Consider the following 17,384-nt stretch of genomic DNA (forward strand, 5'->3'; position numbering starts at 1 on the left):
CTCCGTACACCTCGTACACACAGGGCTCCGCTCCACACACCTCGTACACACACGGCTCCGCTCCGTACACCTCGTACACACAGGGCTCCGCTCCGCACACCTCGTACACACACGGCTCCGCTCCGTACACCTCGTACACACAGGGCTCCGCTCCGTACACCTCGTACACACGCGGCTCCGCGCCGTACACCTCGTACACACGCGGCTCTGCTCCGTACACCTCGTACACACAGGGCTCCGCTCCGCACACCTCTTACACACAGGGCTCCGCTCCGCACACCTCGTACGCACACGGCTCCGCTCCGTACACCTCGTACACACACGGCTCTGCTCCGTACACCTTGTACACACACGGCTCCGCTCCGCACACCTCTTACACACAGGGCTCCGCTCCGCACACCTCGTACACACAGGGCTCCGCAAACCTCGCACACACGCGGCTCCGCTCCGCACACCTCGCACACACGCGGCTCCGCTCCGCACACCTCGCACACACGCGGCTCCGCTCCGCACACCTCGCACACAAGCGGCTCCGCTCCTTACACCTCGCACACACGCGGCTCCGCTCCGTACACCTTGTACACACACGGCTCCGCTCCGTACACCTCGTAGACACACGGCTCCGCTCCGTACACCTCGTACACACACGGCTCTGCTCCGTACACCTCGTACACACTCGGCTCCGCTCCGCACACCTCTTACACACAGGGCTCCGCTCCGCACACCTCGTACACACAGGGCTCCGCACACCTCGCACACACACGGATCCGCTCCGTACACCTCGTACACACAGGGCTCCGCTCCGCACACCTCGTACACACACGGCTCCGCTCCGTACACCTCGTACACACAGGGCTCCGCTCCGTACACCTCGTACACACGCGGCTCTGCTCCGTACACCTCGTACACACAGGGCTCCGCTCCGCACACCTCGTACACACACGGCTCCGCTCCGTACACCTCGTACACACACGGCTCTGCTCCGTACACCTCGTACACACACGGCTCCGCTCCGCACACCTCTTACACACAGGGCTCCGCTCCGCACACCTCGTACACACAGGGCTCCGCACACCTCGCACACGCGCGGCTCCGCTCCGTACACCTCGCACACACGCGGCTCCGCTCCGTACACCTCGTACACACGCGGCACCGCTCCGTACATCTCGTACACACGCGGCTCTGCGCCGTACACCTCGTACACACGCGGCTCCGCTCCGTACACCTCGTACACACACGGCTCCGCTCCGTACACCTCGTACACACACGGCTCCGCTCCGTACACCTCGTACACACAGGGCTCCGCTCCGCACACCTCGTACACACACGGCTCCGCTCCGTACACCTCGTACACACAGGGCTCCGCTCCATACACCTCGTACACACGCGGCTCCGCGCCGTACACCTCGTACACACGCGGCTCTGCTCCGTACACCTCGTACACACAGGGCTCCGCTCCGCACACCTCTTACACACAGGGCTCCGCTCCGCACACCTCTTACACACAGGGCTCCGCTCCGCACACCTCGTACACACACGGCTCCGCTCCGTACACCTCGTACACACACGGCTCCGCTCCGTACACCTTGTACACACACGGCTCCGCTCCGCACACCTCTTACACACAGGGCTCCGCTCCGCACACCTCGTACACACAGGGCTCCGCACACCTCGCACACACAGGGCTCCGCACACCTCGCACACACGCGGCTCCGCTCCGCACACCTCGCACACACGCGGCTCCGCTCCGCACACCTCGCACACACGCGGCTCCGCTCCGTACACCTCGCACACACGCGGCTCCGCTCCTTACACCTCGCACACACGCGGCTCCGCTCCGTACACCTTGTACACACACGGCTCCGCTCCGTACACCTCGTAGACACACGGCTCCGCTCCGTACACCTCGTACACACACGGCTCTGCTCCGTACACCTCGTACACACACGGCTCCGCTCCGCACACCTCTTACACACAGGGCTCCGCTCCGCACACCTCGTACACACAGGGCTCCGCACACCTCGCACACACACGGCTCCGCTCCGTACACCTCGTACACACAGGGCTCCGCTCCGCACACCTCGTACACACACGGCTCCGCTCCGTACACCTCGTACACACAGGGCTCCGCTCCGCACACCTCGTACACACACGGCTCCGCTCCGTACACCTCGTACACACACCGCTCTGCTCCGTACACCTCGTACACACACGGCTCCGCTCCGCACACCTCGTACACACACGGCTCCGCTCCGCACACCTCGCACACACGCGGCTCCGCTCCGCACACCTCGCACACACGCGGCTCCGCTCCGTACACCTCGCACACACGCGGCTCCGCTCCGTACACCTCGCACACACGCGGCTCCGCTCCGTACACCTCGCACACACGCGGCTCCGCTCCGTACACCTCGCACACACGCGGCTCCGCTTCGTACACCTCGCACACACGCGGCTCCGCTTCGTACACCTCGCACACACGCGGCTCCGCTCCGCACACCTCGCACACACGCGGCTCCGCTCCGTACACCTCGCACACACGCGGCTCTGCTCCGTACACCTCGCACACACGCGGCTCCGCTCCGTACACCTCGCACACACGCGGCTCCGCTCCGTACACCTCGTACACACGCGGCTCCGCTCCGTACACCTCGTACACACAGGGCTCCGCTCCGCACACCTCGTACACACTCGGCTCCGCTCCGTACACCTCGTACACACACGGCTCCGCTCCGCACACCTCGTACACACACGGCTCTGCTCCGTACACCTCGTACACACACGGCTCCGCTCCGCTCCGCACACCTCGTACACACAGGGCTCCACACACCTCGCACACACACGGCTCCGCTCCGTACACCTCGCACACACGCGGCTCCGCTCCGTACACCTCGTACACACGCGGCTCCGCTCCGTACACCTCGTACACACGCGGCTCCGCTCCGTACACCTCGTACACACACGGCTCCGCTCCGTACACCTCGCACACACACGGCTCCGCTCCGTACACCTCGTACACACAGGGCTCCGCTTCGTACACCTCGCACACACGCGGCTCCGCTCCGTACACCTCGCACACACACGGCTCCGCTCCGTACACCTCGCACACACGCGGCTCCGCTTCGTACACCTCGCACACACGCGGCTCCGCTTCGTACACCTCGCACACACGCGGCTCCGCTCCGCACACCTCGCACACACGCGGCTCCGCTCCGTACACCTCGCACACACGCGGCTCTGCTCCGTACACCTCGCACACACGCGGCTCCGCTCCGTACACCTCGCACACACGCGGCTCCGCTCCGTACACCTCGTACACACGCGGCTCCGCTCCGTACACCTCGTACACACAGGGCTCCGCTCCGCACACCTCGTACACACTCGGCTCCGCTCCGTACACCTCGTACACACGGCTCCGCTCCGCACACCTCGTACACACACGGCTCTGCTCCGTACACCTCGTACACACACGGCTCCGCTCCGCTCCGCACACCTCGTACACACAGGGCTCCACACACCTCGCACACACACGGCTCCGCTCCGTACACCTCGCACACACGCGGCTCCGCTCCGTACACCTCGTACACACGCGGCTCCGCTCCGTACACCTCGTACACACGCGGCTCCGCTCCGTACACCTCGTACACACGCGGCTCCGCTCCGTACACCTCGTACACACACGGCTCTGCTACATCCACCCTGTAAACCCCTCCTGACCCCACACAAACTTCCCCTCATCCGGCACCATGACAACCAGCACAGCAGAGTCCTGCACACTCTGAGGCCCCTGATCATGTGACCCATGACTCCACCCCTCCTGTGACCTCATCACAGGTCCTGTGCACAGAGCAGCCATATATGTGGAGTGCGGCTCTGCAGGTTAGTGATGGGCAGTCCGGCTCTTCTGGCTCCTTTCCCCACTTTTCTCCCTCCTGTCCCTTCACTATAAAGCCTGGGCCTCATTATACAGCTGTACAGGGGTCTAGTGAAGGCTTTTTAGCCCTTTCCTCAGACTGTAGCTCCTGGACACAGGCCCTCACTCCTGTCCCTTCACTATAAAGCCTGGGCCTCATTATACAGCTGTACAGGGGTCTAGTGAAGGCTTTTTAGCCCTTTCCTCAGACTGTAGCTCCTGGGCACAGGCCCTCACTCCTGTCCCTTCACTATAAAGCCTGGGCCTCATTATACAGCTGTACAGGGGTCTAGTGAAGGCTTTTTAGCCCTTTCCTCAGTCTGTAGCTCCTGGGATCAGGCCCTCACTCCTGTCCCTTCACTATAAAGCCTGGGCCTCATTATACAGCTGTACAGGGGTCTAGTGAAGGCTTTTTAGCCCTTTCCTCAGACTGTAGCTCCTGGACACAGGCCCTCACTCCTGTCCCTTCACTATAAAGCCTGGGCCTCATTATACAGCTGTACAGGGGTCTAGTGAAGGCTTTTTAGCCCTTTCCTCAGTCTGTAGCTCCTGGGATCAGGCCCTCACTCCTGTCCCTTCACTATAAAGCCTGGGCCTCATTATACAGCTGTACAGGGGTCTAGTGAAGGCTTTTTAGCCCTTTCCTCAGACTGTAGCTCCTGGGAACAGGCCCTCACTCCTGTCCCTTCACTATAAAGCCTGGGCCTCATTATACAGCTGTACAGGGGTCTAGTGAAGGCTTTTTAGCCCTTTCCTCAGACTGTAGCTCATGGGAACAGGCCCTGACTCCTGTCCCTTCACTATAACGCCTGGGCCTCATTATACAGCTGTACAGGGGTCTAGTGAAGGCTTTTTAGCCCTTTCCTCAGACTGTAGCTCCTGGGAACAGGCCCTCACTCCTGTCCCTTCACTATAAAGCCTGGGCCTCATTATACAGCTGTACAGGGGTCTAGTGAAGGCTTTTTAGCACTTTCCTCAGACTGTAGCTCCTGGGAACAGGCCCTCACTCCTGTCCCTTCACTATAAAGCCTGGGCCTCATTATACAGCTGTACAGAGGTCTAGTGAAGGCTTTTTAGCCCTTTCCTCAGACTGTAGCTCCTGGGAACAGGCCCTCACTCCTGTCCCTTCACTATAAAGCCTGGGCCTCATTATACAGCTGTACAGGGGTCTAGTGAAGGCTTTTTAGCCCTTTCCTCAGACTGTAGCTCCTGGGATCAGGCCCTCACTCCTGTCCCTTCACTATAAAGCCTGGGCCTCATTATACAGCTGTACAGGGGTCTAGTGAAGGCTTTTTAGCCCTTTCCTCAGACTGTAGCTCCTGGGAACAGGCCCTCACTCCTGTCCCTTCACTATAAAGCCTGGGCCTCATTATACAGCTGTACAGGGGTCTAGTGAAGGCTTTTTAGCCCTTTCCTCAGACTGTAGCTCCTGGGAACAGGCCCTCACTCCTGTCCCTTCACTATAAAGCCTGGGCCTCATTATACAGCTGTACAGGGGTCTAGTGAAGGCTTTTTAGCCCTTTCCTCAGACTGTAGCTCCTGGGAACAGGCCCTCACTCCTGTCCCTTCACTATAAAGCCTGGGCCTCATTATACAGCTGTACAGGGGTCTAGTGAAGGCTTTTTAGCCCTTTCCTCAGACTGTAGCTCCTGGGAACAGGCCCTCACTCCTGTCCCTTCACTATAAAGCCTGGGCCTCATTATACAGCTGTACAGGGGTCTAGTGAAGGCTTTTTAGCCCTTTCCTCAGACTGTAGCTCCTGGTCACCATAACCCTAAAGGCCCCGTCTCACTAAGCGACTTACCAGCGATCCCGACACCGATATCAAGGTGTCAGGATCGCTAGTAAGTTGCTATGTGATCGCTGGCCATCCCTGTAAAAAATAGAATCAAAATAAAAAATATATTCTCACCTTCCGACGTCGCGTTCAGCCATCCTGCCTCTCTCCACGCTCCGGTCCCAGTGATCCTTTGCGTGAATGACCGCGAGATGTCACGGTCTCGCGGGATAACAAAGTCTCGCGGTCATTCATGCAAAGGATCACTGGGACCGGAGCGTGGAGAGAGGCAGGATGGCTGAACGGGACATCGGAAGGTGAGAATAACTATATTTTTTATTTTTTTTATTATTTTTTACACCTGATCGCTGGTCTCCCGCCTGTCACACGCAGCGATGCGTGCTGGCCAGCGGGAGACCAGCGACCAAAGAAATGTCCAGAGATTTCTTGCAGCGATCAGCGATACCGGCAGGGGGGCCGCTCGCTGATCGCTGTCACACACAGCAATCTCGCTGGTGAGATCGCTGTTACGTCACAAAAGTTGTGACTCAGCAGCAATCTCGCTACCGAGATCGCTTAGTGAGTCGGGGCCTTAACAAGCTAATTAAGTTGTGAAATCTTGATCAAAATTATCTCAGTACACAAATCTCTAAGGGTGCCCAAAGGTTTGCATCGCCCCTTTTTCCTTTTTGCAATTATGAAATTGTAAAAAGTCTATATATATATTTTTTTTTTATTATTACTTTTGCCTAAAATACAAAGGCCATGTGTCATCTTAGAGGTTCGGCCTTTTAGAGATCATTTCATCTTCATCTTACTACTGCTCACAATAACGGTCATTTTGACCCGGGGCGCCCACACTTTTACATGCCGCTGTCAATGCTTCGTCCCGCTGGTGCTCAATATTTAATAGGGTCTCACTATTAAACTTAATGAAAAGTTCGGTGAATTTCTTTGAGCTGTTATTACTAGAGATGAGCGAATATCGTCGGAGAAGTTGTTATTGGCTAATATCACTTACCGAATAGCTGCATCGGGACCCCAGATCCCTGGAGCGCTCCCGATAATCAGCTGCATGTGTCGCCCTCCATGCAGGTGCTGTGACTATCACACAGCGCGACACACGCAGCTGATTATCGGGAGCGCTCCAGCACACTGAGTCCTGCACACACTGAGGCCCCTGATCATGTGACCCCTGACTCCTCCCCTCCTGTGACCTCATCACAGGTCCGGTGGGCACAGAGCAGTCATATATGTGGCAGACACTCCTGGATCTTCTGCTTTCTGGGCCGGTTCCTCCTGTGAGTCCTATTAACCCTTTCGCTCCCTGTATTCTCCTTTCTGACAGGACAATATCTGAATTCGGATAGTGTGACAGGAATTTAAGCAATGTGGAAGGAAAAAATGACAATTTTACTTTTTTTCCTCACAAAAATGTGACTTTAGCCCCAAAATTGTCAGCGTAACAAATCCTTATTTTCCCCTCCGTAGTTTGTAGACTCCATATACAGATCCCTTAAGTGTGAAAAGAGCTGAATTCCCCACTTAAGTTATTGCATTTTGGAAATTGCCCCCACTGGGAATTTATCTCCAGGTAAAGGCACAATTGTGTCTCCATGGGGGTTGTGCTCTCAGCCCAACATCGTGTGGCCTCCAAAGAAATGCCACCCCACACCATTACTGACCGCTGCCAAACCGGTCATGCTGAAGGATGTTGCAGGCAGCAGATCGCTCTCCACGGCGTCTCCAGACTCTGTCACGTCTGTCACATGTGCTCAATGTGAATCTGCTTCCATCTGTGAAGAGCACAGGGCGCCAGTGGTGAATTTGCCAATCCTGGTGTTCTGTGGCAAATGCCTAGCGTCCTGTACGGTGTTGGGCTGTGAGCACAACCCCCATCTGTGGACGTCGGGCCCTCAGACCGTCCTCATGGAGTCAGTTTCTAACCATTTGTGCAGACACATGAACATTTGTGGCCTGCTGAAGATCATTTTGCAGGGCTCTGGCAGTGCTCCTCCTGTTCCTCCTTGCACAAAGTTGGAGGTAGCGGTCCTGCTGCTGGGTTGTTGCCCTCATACGGCCCCCTCCACATCTCCTGGTGTACTGGCCTGTCTCCTGGTAGCACCTCCAGCCTCTGGACACTACGCTGACAGACACAGTAAACCTTCTTGCCACAGCTCGCATTGATGTGCCATCCTGGATGAGCTGCACTACCTGAGCCACTTGTGTGGGTTGTAGAGTCCGTCTCATGTTACCACGAGTGTGAAAGCACAACCAACATTCAAAAGTGACCAAAACATCAGCCAGAAACCATTGGTGCTGAGATGTGGTCTGTGGTCCCCACCTGCAGAACCACTCCTTTATTGAGGGTGTCTTGATAATTACCAATAATTTCCATCTGTTGTCTATTCCATTTGCACAGCAGCATGTGAAATTGATTGTCAGTCAGTGTTGCTTCCTAAGTGGACAGTTTGATTTCACAGAAGTTTGATTTACTTGGAGTTATATTCTGTTGTTTAAGTGTTCCCTTTATTTTTTTGAACAGTGTATATAGATAGAGAGATTTTTTTTCTTTACATTGAAGGGTCCAATTCCAGCTATTGCTGTGGGATCTGTGATTTCTATCTACTCCACTGTGTACAGGATAATAGAGTATAATAAAGTAGTTATGGACGTGATGTAACTAACATTGTGCAGTGACTCTGCTTTCCATATAGTGACGGATATTTCTTGTTGATGAAACTGTGATTTTTTTTTTCCACTTTAAACCTTTTTTAAACCCCTCTGTTCAGTGCGATCATACAACATACAAGCCTCTGATGGCTCCGGTGATGCCCTGTACTACTGTAGTGCCGTGTATCATCACTGCCTGTCAGTGTAATACTAACGGCCCCATACACATGAGATCAGAGTTGGCTGAACGGTCATTTGGCAGACGGCGATCTCTCCCGACTCCCCCATATACACAAATATTCCAGCTTTCCTGTGGTCTGTATGAGAGAGTCGCCTCCAGACTCCTCTAGAGGAGGATTATCTACAGGAAGAACAGACGGATTATCCTCTGAAATTCAGGATGCCGGATCCTTCTCTACCCTGACATCATCTGTCAGGAGGCCCCCAAATACATTATATGGTCGGCCAAACCCCCCGAAATCAGTGCTTTCATGGAACTTTAGTCTAATGTGTATGGGGGCGTTATAAGGTAACTTATTGGACGCTGCCTCTGGCCCGGCCTAATAGACCTTCATACATTGCAGCCCAGACCCCATTATTAGGCATGTAAGTATCGTAGTAACTAGGCCGCCCCATACTATCGAGGACTTGGAGGCGGGGGGCATTCAGCCAAACTCTGTCACAGCTTCTTAGATGTCATGTTTGCTTTTCACAGCAGCAAGTGGTTAAACTGTCAGGGTTTTTGTTGAAGCCGCTCCTGTGCCGTCCCTGCGGTGTACATCTATGTTCTGGGGCTCAAAAGGGTTAAACATTTGTTGATAAAAAATTATAAAATGTGCCTTCAGCTTTTTCCATGTTTTTTCTTCTTCCAAGAATTGTTGGAGCCAATTTTCTTTAGAAACATTTTAATATCGGCTTTTTCTGGAATTTTTCTTGTAATATAGGAAAGCCTAAGGCCAGAAATAAACCCCATAAATCACTGTACATGGAGACTTTGGGATCAGATCATTTCTGTCCGCGTTGATTGTGGAAACTAAAAATCTTTTCTAAAAGCCTCAAACTTCTGTGTGTGACTCAGAGCTGAGATCTAACGTGAGAGAAGATTCCAGTGCGGGGAAGACGGGAAACCTTCATATAGACGGCCGGTGGGGATGGAGGCAGTGACCGACTCTGGCCAAATCTGTCTCTAGAGCCGCAGTAGAAGATGAAGATGTCGTCCTCATCATGAAGGAGTTATTTCTCATGTTGTGTGTAATGAATATCTCCTGCAGTATTGCTAATGCCGATTCCAGTGTCGGTAATGAGACGAGAATTAGCGTTATGGAAGATGAGTCTATGAGGAACGTGTTCAGCTGCCGACTCCGAGGAGGAAACTGCTTGTTGTCTGTGGCCTAAATATATAGGTTTTATTAGTAGATGTCAGGGAAGAAAACTAAACCCTGTAAGATAATAAATCTCCTCATATGTTTCCCTTATTATCTCCAGTAATTGTATTATTACACAGGATTCTTATGGTGTTACATCGGATCATCTTCTTCTCATTCAGGTCTCTACAATATCGGATCCTCTCAGTGAAGATCTTCTATAGAAGAGAATTTTCCTGATTTACCCATCAAGGATGGATATGGACAGAGACAAGATGGCGGAGATGATATTACACCTCACCCTAGAGATCCTCTTCCGTCTCACTGGAGAGGTGAGAGATTCTGAGGACGTCACATTACATCATTCTTATCTATGGGAATAACAGATGGACAGAACTGGAGAGGTGAGGACTCTGGGAATGTCTGTAGTGAGATTTATTACTGTGTCTCTCCATAACCAGGATTACACAGTGGTGAAGACCTCTAGTGATCGCTGTCAGGACCCTGTGTCTGAGGGATGGGGAAGACCCCTGAGCCCAATCACGGGGCCTCCACCTCACCCCCTGATCCATGAGGACATCAATAACCAGAAGATCCTAGAACTCCTCTACAAGATGATTGAGCTGCTGACTGGAGAGGTGACACTGCTGGGAATGCTGGGACATTATACAGTAACACTATGAAGGGATCGGGGGATGACGGTATCATTGTATGTGTCAGGTTCCTATAAGGTGTCAGGATGTCGCTGTCTATTTCTCCATGGAGGAGTGGGAGTATTTAGAAGGACACAGAGATCTGTACAAGGACGTCATAATGGAGGTTCCCCAGCCCCTCATATCACCAGGTAATAGACAGGACTAAATACACATGGCCTATAATTATCTGTATGTAGAGAATGAATTCAGTCCCTGTATGTGTTTCCTCCAGATCTATCCAGTAAGAGGACAACACCAGAGAGATGTCCCCGTCCTCTTCTTCCACAGGACTGTAACCAAGAAGATCCCAGTGCTCCTCAGGATCATCAGGTAGATGGAGAGAAGGTGTCAGGAGATCTCCCCTATGATGTGTAGACGGCTGTGAAGGTCTTGTGCTCAGTCTTGTTTTATCTCATCATACTCTTCTTTGAACTTGCTCCCACTTTCAATGTTTTTTTTAAATGTGGTGCCCAGAACTGGACACAGTGTTCCAGAAGAGATCTGACCAAGAAGGAGAAGACGAGAATAATTATTTGACGTGATGTAGACTCTATACTTCTCTTAATACATCACAGAACTTGTGTTGGCAGTGGATTACTCACGATTCTCTTCAAGCGTGTGACAACAGAACTTGCTTATTCAGGAACAATCAGGAATAGGGATGAGCGAGTATACTCGTTAGGATTCAGTACTCGGCGAGTAATGCGGTACTCAAATCCTGGCGAGTAAATTTCACTACTCGCCTCGCAATATTCAGCACAGCCTGCACAGTCCCTGCACAGTCCCAGCCCATCACACACACACCGCCCATTACTCGCATTTCCCATAGAGTTATATTTGACTCGCTACTCGTTACAAGTACTCGAGTATTAGGAGCTACTCGTAACGAGTACAGCGAGTCCGAGTATTTCACTACTCGCTCATCCCTAATCAGGAGCAATATATGATAAGCTTAATAGATCAGGAATAAATCATTTGAGTGTCTCTATCTGCAGCATCTACAGCAGGCTGCTTCTCTCATACACAGACACAGCAGGAAAACAGGAAATACAGTCACATGCTCTCCCTGTGTGAGCCTCTGGGAGGTTTTTTTTTTAAAACTTTATAAACAGCATACAAAACTAGCAACTAAACACTCATAGACAGGAATGGAGTTGTTGCACTAAACATATTCCAACAACTTGTATAATGAGAACGGTGGAGTTGGCAGGATTAGAGCTGATCATAGATGGGACTTCTCCATCTGTCTGTGACTTTTACAATATTTGTTTCAGGGTGAAGATCTGACCCATATTAATACTACAGAGACATATGTAAGGGGTGATGAGCGGTGTAAAGAGGAGATTCCCACATATGACTACCCAGGTGAGTAGTAACCACTGAATGCAGAGAAGTCACAGATTCCTCTCAGTCACCGGCTGTGGCTGCTTTATCGGTGGTGTAGTCCGGCCGTAATACCATGATCACCATTTTGCCTCTAGATCACAACATTCTCCTCCACCCAAAACTGTTCAAATGACTTTGGGCATTGAAAGCCCTTTTCTATAGAACTTACAGCGTGGAGGATCCACTTGGTATTAGAAGACGTTGACCGTTACCTGCCCAGATCTGTAAACTATAAAGCCAAATGACAGCGTACGTAGAATGTGCTGACAAGATAGAAACTCACTTGTAGAAAAACATTATGATAGGTCTGTAAGAGAAAGCGGAGGGTAATGATGCTGTTGGCTTCCTAGAATCCTGAGATCTAATTTCAGGGCTGAAATCTCATCTCCAGAGATCTTGATACCGAGATCTCCATCTGCGCATGCGCCGCCCCCCAGCGGCCATGTTCACGGAGTCTACGCACAGGACATCCGGGGGGCTCTGGCCTTTTTTGAAATGTTGACAGAGCCCCCCACAGTGGCAGACACCCCGGGCAGCAGCGCCAGGCACTTCAGCAGCACCAAACACTCGCAGCGGCGCACTGCACATTGGACACCCCCTCATCCCACCCTGTGGCCTGCAGCATCACCCCACTCCTGCCTCCTCCAGCAGCGACACTGGGACCCCACTTCACCACAGCAATAAGACGCATGGATTATGAGAAGCGCCACCATGTTATTAAAAAATAATTTTCATATTTTTCTCCTCAAAATTTAGCTTGCGTCTAATAATCCGGAGCGTCTTATAATCCAAAAAATACGGTAACATGTTTTTTTATTCTAGTTCTTTTGGTACAGGTTCATTTTGTATGGTAGTTTGATGATGGTGGGATCGGCCTGCCTCACTTATGTGAGTCTGCAACTACCTGGTAGCCTTTAAAATAAGGTCTCCATTACCTCTGCCAGATGCCTGAGATCTAAATTTAAGACACATCAGCTCTGCACTATTATAAAACGTTCTCTATGAATGTCTAATCTTTCTTCTTGAAACTCATCTGATGGAAAATATTGGCCCTTACGATAGTTTAGATTGCCAAGAGCCACCGAGCCCCAAACTATAATTACCCAGAGAGTGTTCACCAGGATAATAGGAAACAAATGGACCTTACAAATTATTCTCCAATGTCTCTTGAATCCAACAATCCCCTATATATGGTTGTACACTACTTTCTGGGCACATGGTAGGGGTAAGAAAGGAAGGAGCGCCATTTAGCTATTCATACACAGACCTTGATGGAATAGTTTGCAGACACATTGTATTGGGAGCACTGTTAGTGATCACCTGGCAGATGAAAAGATGGCCACCACGAGAAGGCTTGGCTCTATCTACTCTATTTTCCAGATCCCAGTGATTGCCTTGCTCATCATCCTTTAACCCCTCTTCATGGATCTGGACTTACACAGAGACCCCTAGGCTTGGGCCATGGTGTTACCTGCTATTCTGTGGGGTGAGATGGCAAGAAGAATAGTCAGGTAGCTGGCCATAACCAGGAGGGCAGAGAAAGTACAAAATCAGAAGACACAAGTGTAGTCAGTAAGCGGGCTGGGATTACACCAGGAAACAAATACACCAGCTGAGCACAGAGGACTGAACCAGAGGAGAACAAGGCTGTATCTGGCAGATTCCAGGAATAGGCTTCAAGCTTTAGTAGGGTTTGGTGCTTTCTAATTGGCTTAAGCAGGTAGCAGATTGCTACCAGATTGCTGGACAGCACATAAACCCATACTGCCAGGCTGGATGAAACTACTGGTCTCAGGCACCCTAATCTTAGTGGCTGGACAGAGCCAGCGCCACCCAGAGCTTCTGGTTTCAACGTCTCTTCTATTACCAGCAACGCCTGCACAATAAATAAGGCGCTGCTTGGTGACGGATTCAAACATCGCAGGAGCAGATTCCAGTGGAGAGGGGACACACCATCTGCTGATGCCCTAATATAACAAAGTTACAGGAAACTAAAGCAGTAGAAATCCCCATAAAGTGACTCCATTATGGAAATTATAACCCTCAGTGAATTATTCTATGGGAGTAGTGACACTTTACGGAAATTAGCTCGCACTGGATGTTGCAACATGAAAATTGCACATTTGCCATTTTATTATCCAACACATAATGCCCAGATTGTGCTCCAGGAAACACACACCGTAAATTAAGTGGGTTCTTCTCACTATAGTAATGCCCAATATATGGATGCTAAATATGGTTTGGGCGCACTACAAGGCTCAGAAGAGAGTGGATATTTGACTTTGGGAGAGCGGATATTGCTGGATTGGTTTATGGAAGCCATGTTGCTTTTCAAGAGCTTTTGAGCCACAAATATTGTGGAAACCTTTTGGTTTTCCTCTGACAGATGATGGACCTTAGTGGTGTCTTGTGTTTCCGTGAGATGAGTAGAAGTTTTATTGGTATAATTTTCACCTATATAACATTGTTTGGTGGCTTTTTATTCCATGTTTGGGAAGCAGAATGAACAAACCATTGAACCCCATGATGCACTGATTCATGCTATGAGGCTTTCGATTAGACTGTGAACTCTCATTGTCTTGGTGAATAATTTAATATTTTTAAAAAGCTTGTATTTTTTATGGACAGCTTAAGTAGAAATGTTCAAAAGTATAAAATTTGAGGATATTTTATTCAAAATTATTAATTGGTTTTATTTTTAGCAGATGACTGTACCAGGAGATCAGAGGGAACGCTGACATCTTCAATTTTTAAATCTGATGATCTTGAGATCTCACAGGATACAATTGAAGTTAATGCCATTACTCCAGATATACCATCATCCCTTCATAGCAAAGATCTGTCATCTGATACATTAATACAGGTCCCATCTTTTGGCTCATTACCAACTACTAAGGAAAATCAAGGTCACAATATAAGCATTAAAAAATTAATTGATTCTAAAGGAAAGGAGCCATTTTCAGATTCAGAATATGGAAATAGTTTTCTTGAAAAGACTTTTCTTAAACATGAAAAAATTCACATAACAGAGAATAGAATTTCCTGTTCAGAATGTGGGAAGTGTTTTAGCGAGAAATCAAATTTGGTTAGGCACCAAAGAACTCACACAGGGGAGAAGCCTTTTTCATGTTCAGAATGTGGGAAATGTTTTGGACGTAAATCACTGCTTGTTAATCACCATAGAACTCACACGGGGGAGAAGCCTTTTTCCTGTTCAGAATGTTGGAAATGTTTTATCCAGAAATCAGATTTGGTTAGGCACAAAAGAACTCACACAGGTGAGAAGCGTTTTTCCTGTTCAGAATGTTGGAAATGTTTTATCCAAAAATCAGATTTGGTTAAGCACCAAAGAACTCACACAGGGGAGAAGCCTTTTTCTTGTTCAGAATGTGTGAAATGTTTTACCGAGAAATCAACTCTTGTTACACATCAGCGAACTCACACAGGGGAGAAGCCTTTTTGCTGTTCAGAATGTGGGAAATGTTTTAACTGGAAATCAGATTTGTTTAAACACCAAAGAACTCACACTGTGGAGACGCCTTTTTCCTGTTCAGAATGTGAGAAATGTTTTGCAAAGAAATCAGATTTGGTTAAGCACCAGAGAACTCACACAGGGGAGAAGCCTTTTTGCTGTTCAGAATGTGGGAAATGTTTTAACTGGAAATCAGATTTGGTTAATCATCACCATAGAACTCACACAAGGGAGAAGCCTTTTTCCTGTTCAGAATGTGGGAAATGTTTTAAGTGGAAATCAGATTTGGTTAAGCACCAAACAACTCACACAGGGGAGAAGCCTTTTTCCTGTTCAGAATGTGGGAAATGTTTTAACCTGAAATCAAATTTGTTTAAGCACCAAAGAACTCACACAGGGGAGAAGCCTTTTTCCTGTTCAGAATGTGGGAAATGTTTTAACCTGAAATCAAATTTGTTTAAGCACCAAAGAACTCACACAGGGGAGAAGCCTTTTTCCTGTTCAGAATGTGGGAAATGTTTTGTGAAGAAATCATCTCTTCTTAGTCACCAAAAAACTCACACAGGGGAGAAACCTTAATCATGTTCTTAATGTGGGAAATGTTTTCTACCGAAATCAACTCTTAATAAACATCAGGGAAGTCATACAGGGAGAAGCTTTTTTCATGTTCAAAATGTTGGAAATATTTTAACTCAAAATTGTATCTTCTTAAAGATGTTGACCATTACTAGGACAACCCCTTGTCATTCCTCATGTTTGGCTATGTTAAAATTAAAACTCTCATTGTACGAGAATGGTCAGTACTAAATGTCATGATCCAGGACGGGGTTTCGCTTTGGCCCGTCCTGATCAGACTTGGGGTTAATTCTTCCGCCTCTCTCTGGCAGAGGGCGGCTATTTAATGCTCACTGGACCTAGGTCCGGTGTCAGTTATACTCCTGCCCTCGGCTGAGTGCTTCCCCTGGCACACACTCATCACCATGTCCTCAGCCATACACATCTGATCAGGTTCATCATAAATATGCCCCAGGGCCTCAAAAAATGCATCCACATTCATATGCTCAGGGGCTGTGGTCGAAAGGGAGAAAGCCCAAGCTTGGGGGGCTCCCCTTAACAGAGACATAATGACCCCCACTCTCTGACCTTCATACCCAGAAGAGTGTGGTCTCAATGAAAAATAAAAGCTTACAGCCCTCCTTGAAAACTCTGAATTTCTTTTTAGCTCTAGAAAAGGTATCTGGTAACTTAACCGGAGACTCAGGGGAAACTAATGTCACATCCCGAGCCCCCGATGAGAATACCCCCTGCACAGTGTCAGCGATCAGCTGCTGAGACTGAGCCAGGACTCGTTCTCCAAGGAGTTTCTTAGACATCTGAGTCAGGTGCCTCACCTGCTCAGAAAGAGCGTGCATAGGATCCATCACATACACAGGAGAAGGGGAGCAGAGAAAAAAAATGGTAACGGTCAGTTATAATGTCAGAAACACCGCACTACACTTGCTCACTGAGCCAGTGCGCGTGTCCTGAGTACAGAAACAGTGCTAAAAGATACCTGTGGAGCAGGGCAGCAGATGTGACAATGCGTGCTTCAAACAATTGGTGTCAGGGTCCAGTCAGCGCCGGAAAGTAAAAATGCACAGGACCTGAGGACGCAGAAGTTAGCAATCTGGCACAGGACCTAAGGTCTTGTGACTGCAAGGGGGCGGGGCTTAGCGTCCTGCTTTCAGATATGAGAAGACACCATACAACAACTCAGAGTCGGGCAAAACGAAGGTCACACACAGTACGGGCAAATGAGGCACAGGAGGGACAAACAGACGGGTGGTCAGACAAAGCCAAAGGTCATACACAAGAGGGCGACGTTGTACCAAGGGAACGAGCAGAGAGAAGTCGGGTCACAAGCAGAGAGTCATACATGAGAGGTATCGCAGTACAAGAGGGGCAGGCAGAACTCGTAACAGGGACAGAACCGAATCAAAACCACACAAGCAAGATATCAGGCACAAGGCACACGTACGCACAAGGTCAACTAACTCAGCCGAGGGCAAGAGTATAACTGACACCGGACCTAGGTCCAGTGAGCATTAAATAGCCGCCCTCTGCC

General features: G+C 50.0%; 1 protein-coding gene across 2 annotated transcripts in view; it reads left to right on the forward strand.

The window, feature by feature from the left end:
- The window catches only part of LOC141058946 (uncharacterized), a 30,729-nt gene extending 14,805 nt beyond the window's left edge, over positions 1-15,924 (forward strand). The window contains exons 2-7 of one of the 2 annotated variants that reach the window (XM_073555157.1): positions 9,910-10,059; positions 10,189-10,365; positions 10,448-10,571; positions 10,655-10,752; positions 11,697-11,787; positions 14,511-15,924. In XM_073555157.1, the coding sequence (XP_073411258.1) occupies positions 9,982-10,059; positions 10,189-10,365; positions 10,448-10,571; positions 10,655-10,752; positions 11,697-11,787; positions 14,511-15,859 (1,917 nt within the window). In that variant the 5' untranslated portion in view covers positions 9,910-9,981 and the 3' untranslated portion in view covers positions 15,860-15,924. The remainder of the gene's footprint in view (positions 1-9,909; positions 10,060-10,188; positions 10,366-10,447; positions 10,572-10,654; positions 10,753-11,696; positions 11,788-14,510) is intronic. The other variant, XM_073555158.1, reaches the window with a different exon arrangement.
- Positions 15,925-17,384: the final 1,460 nt, after the last annotated feature.

The sequence above is a fragment of the Dendrobates tinctorius genome, unplaced genomic scaffold (assembly GCF_039654945.1).
Source record: "Dendrobates tinctorius isolate UK_male_01 unplaced genomic scaffold, ASM3965494v1 ptg000221l, whole genome shotgun sequence".
NCBI lineage: Eukaryota > Metazoa > Chordata > Amphibia > Anura > Dendrobatidae > Dendrobates > Dendrobates tinctorius.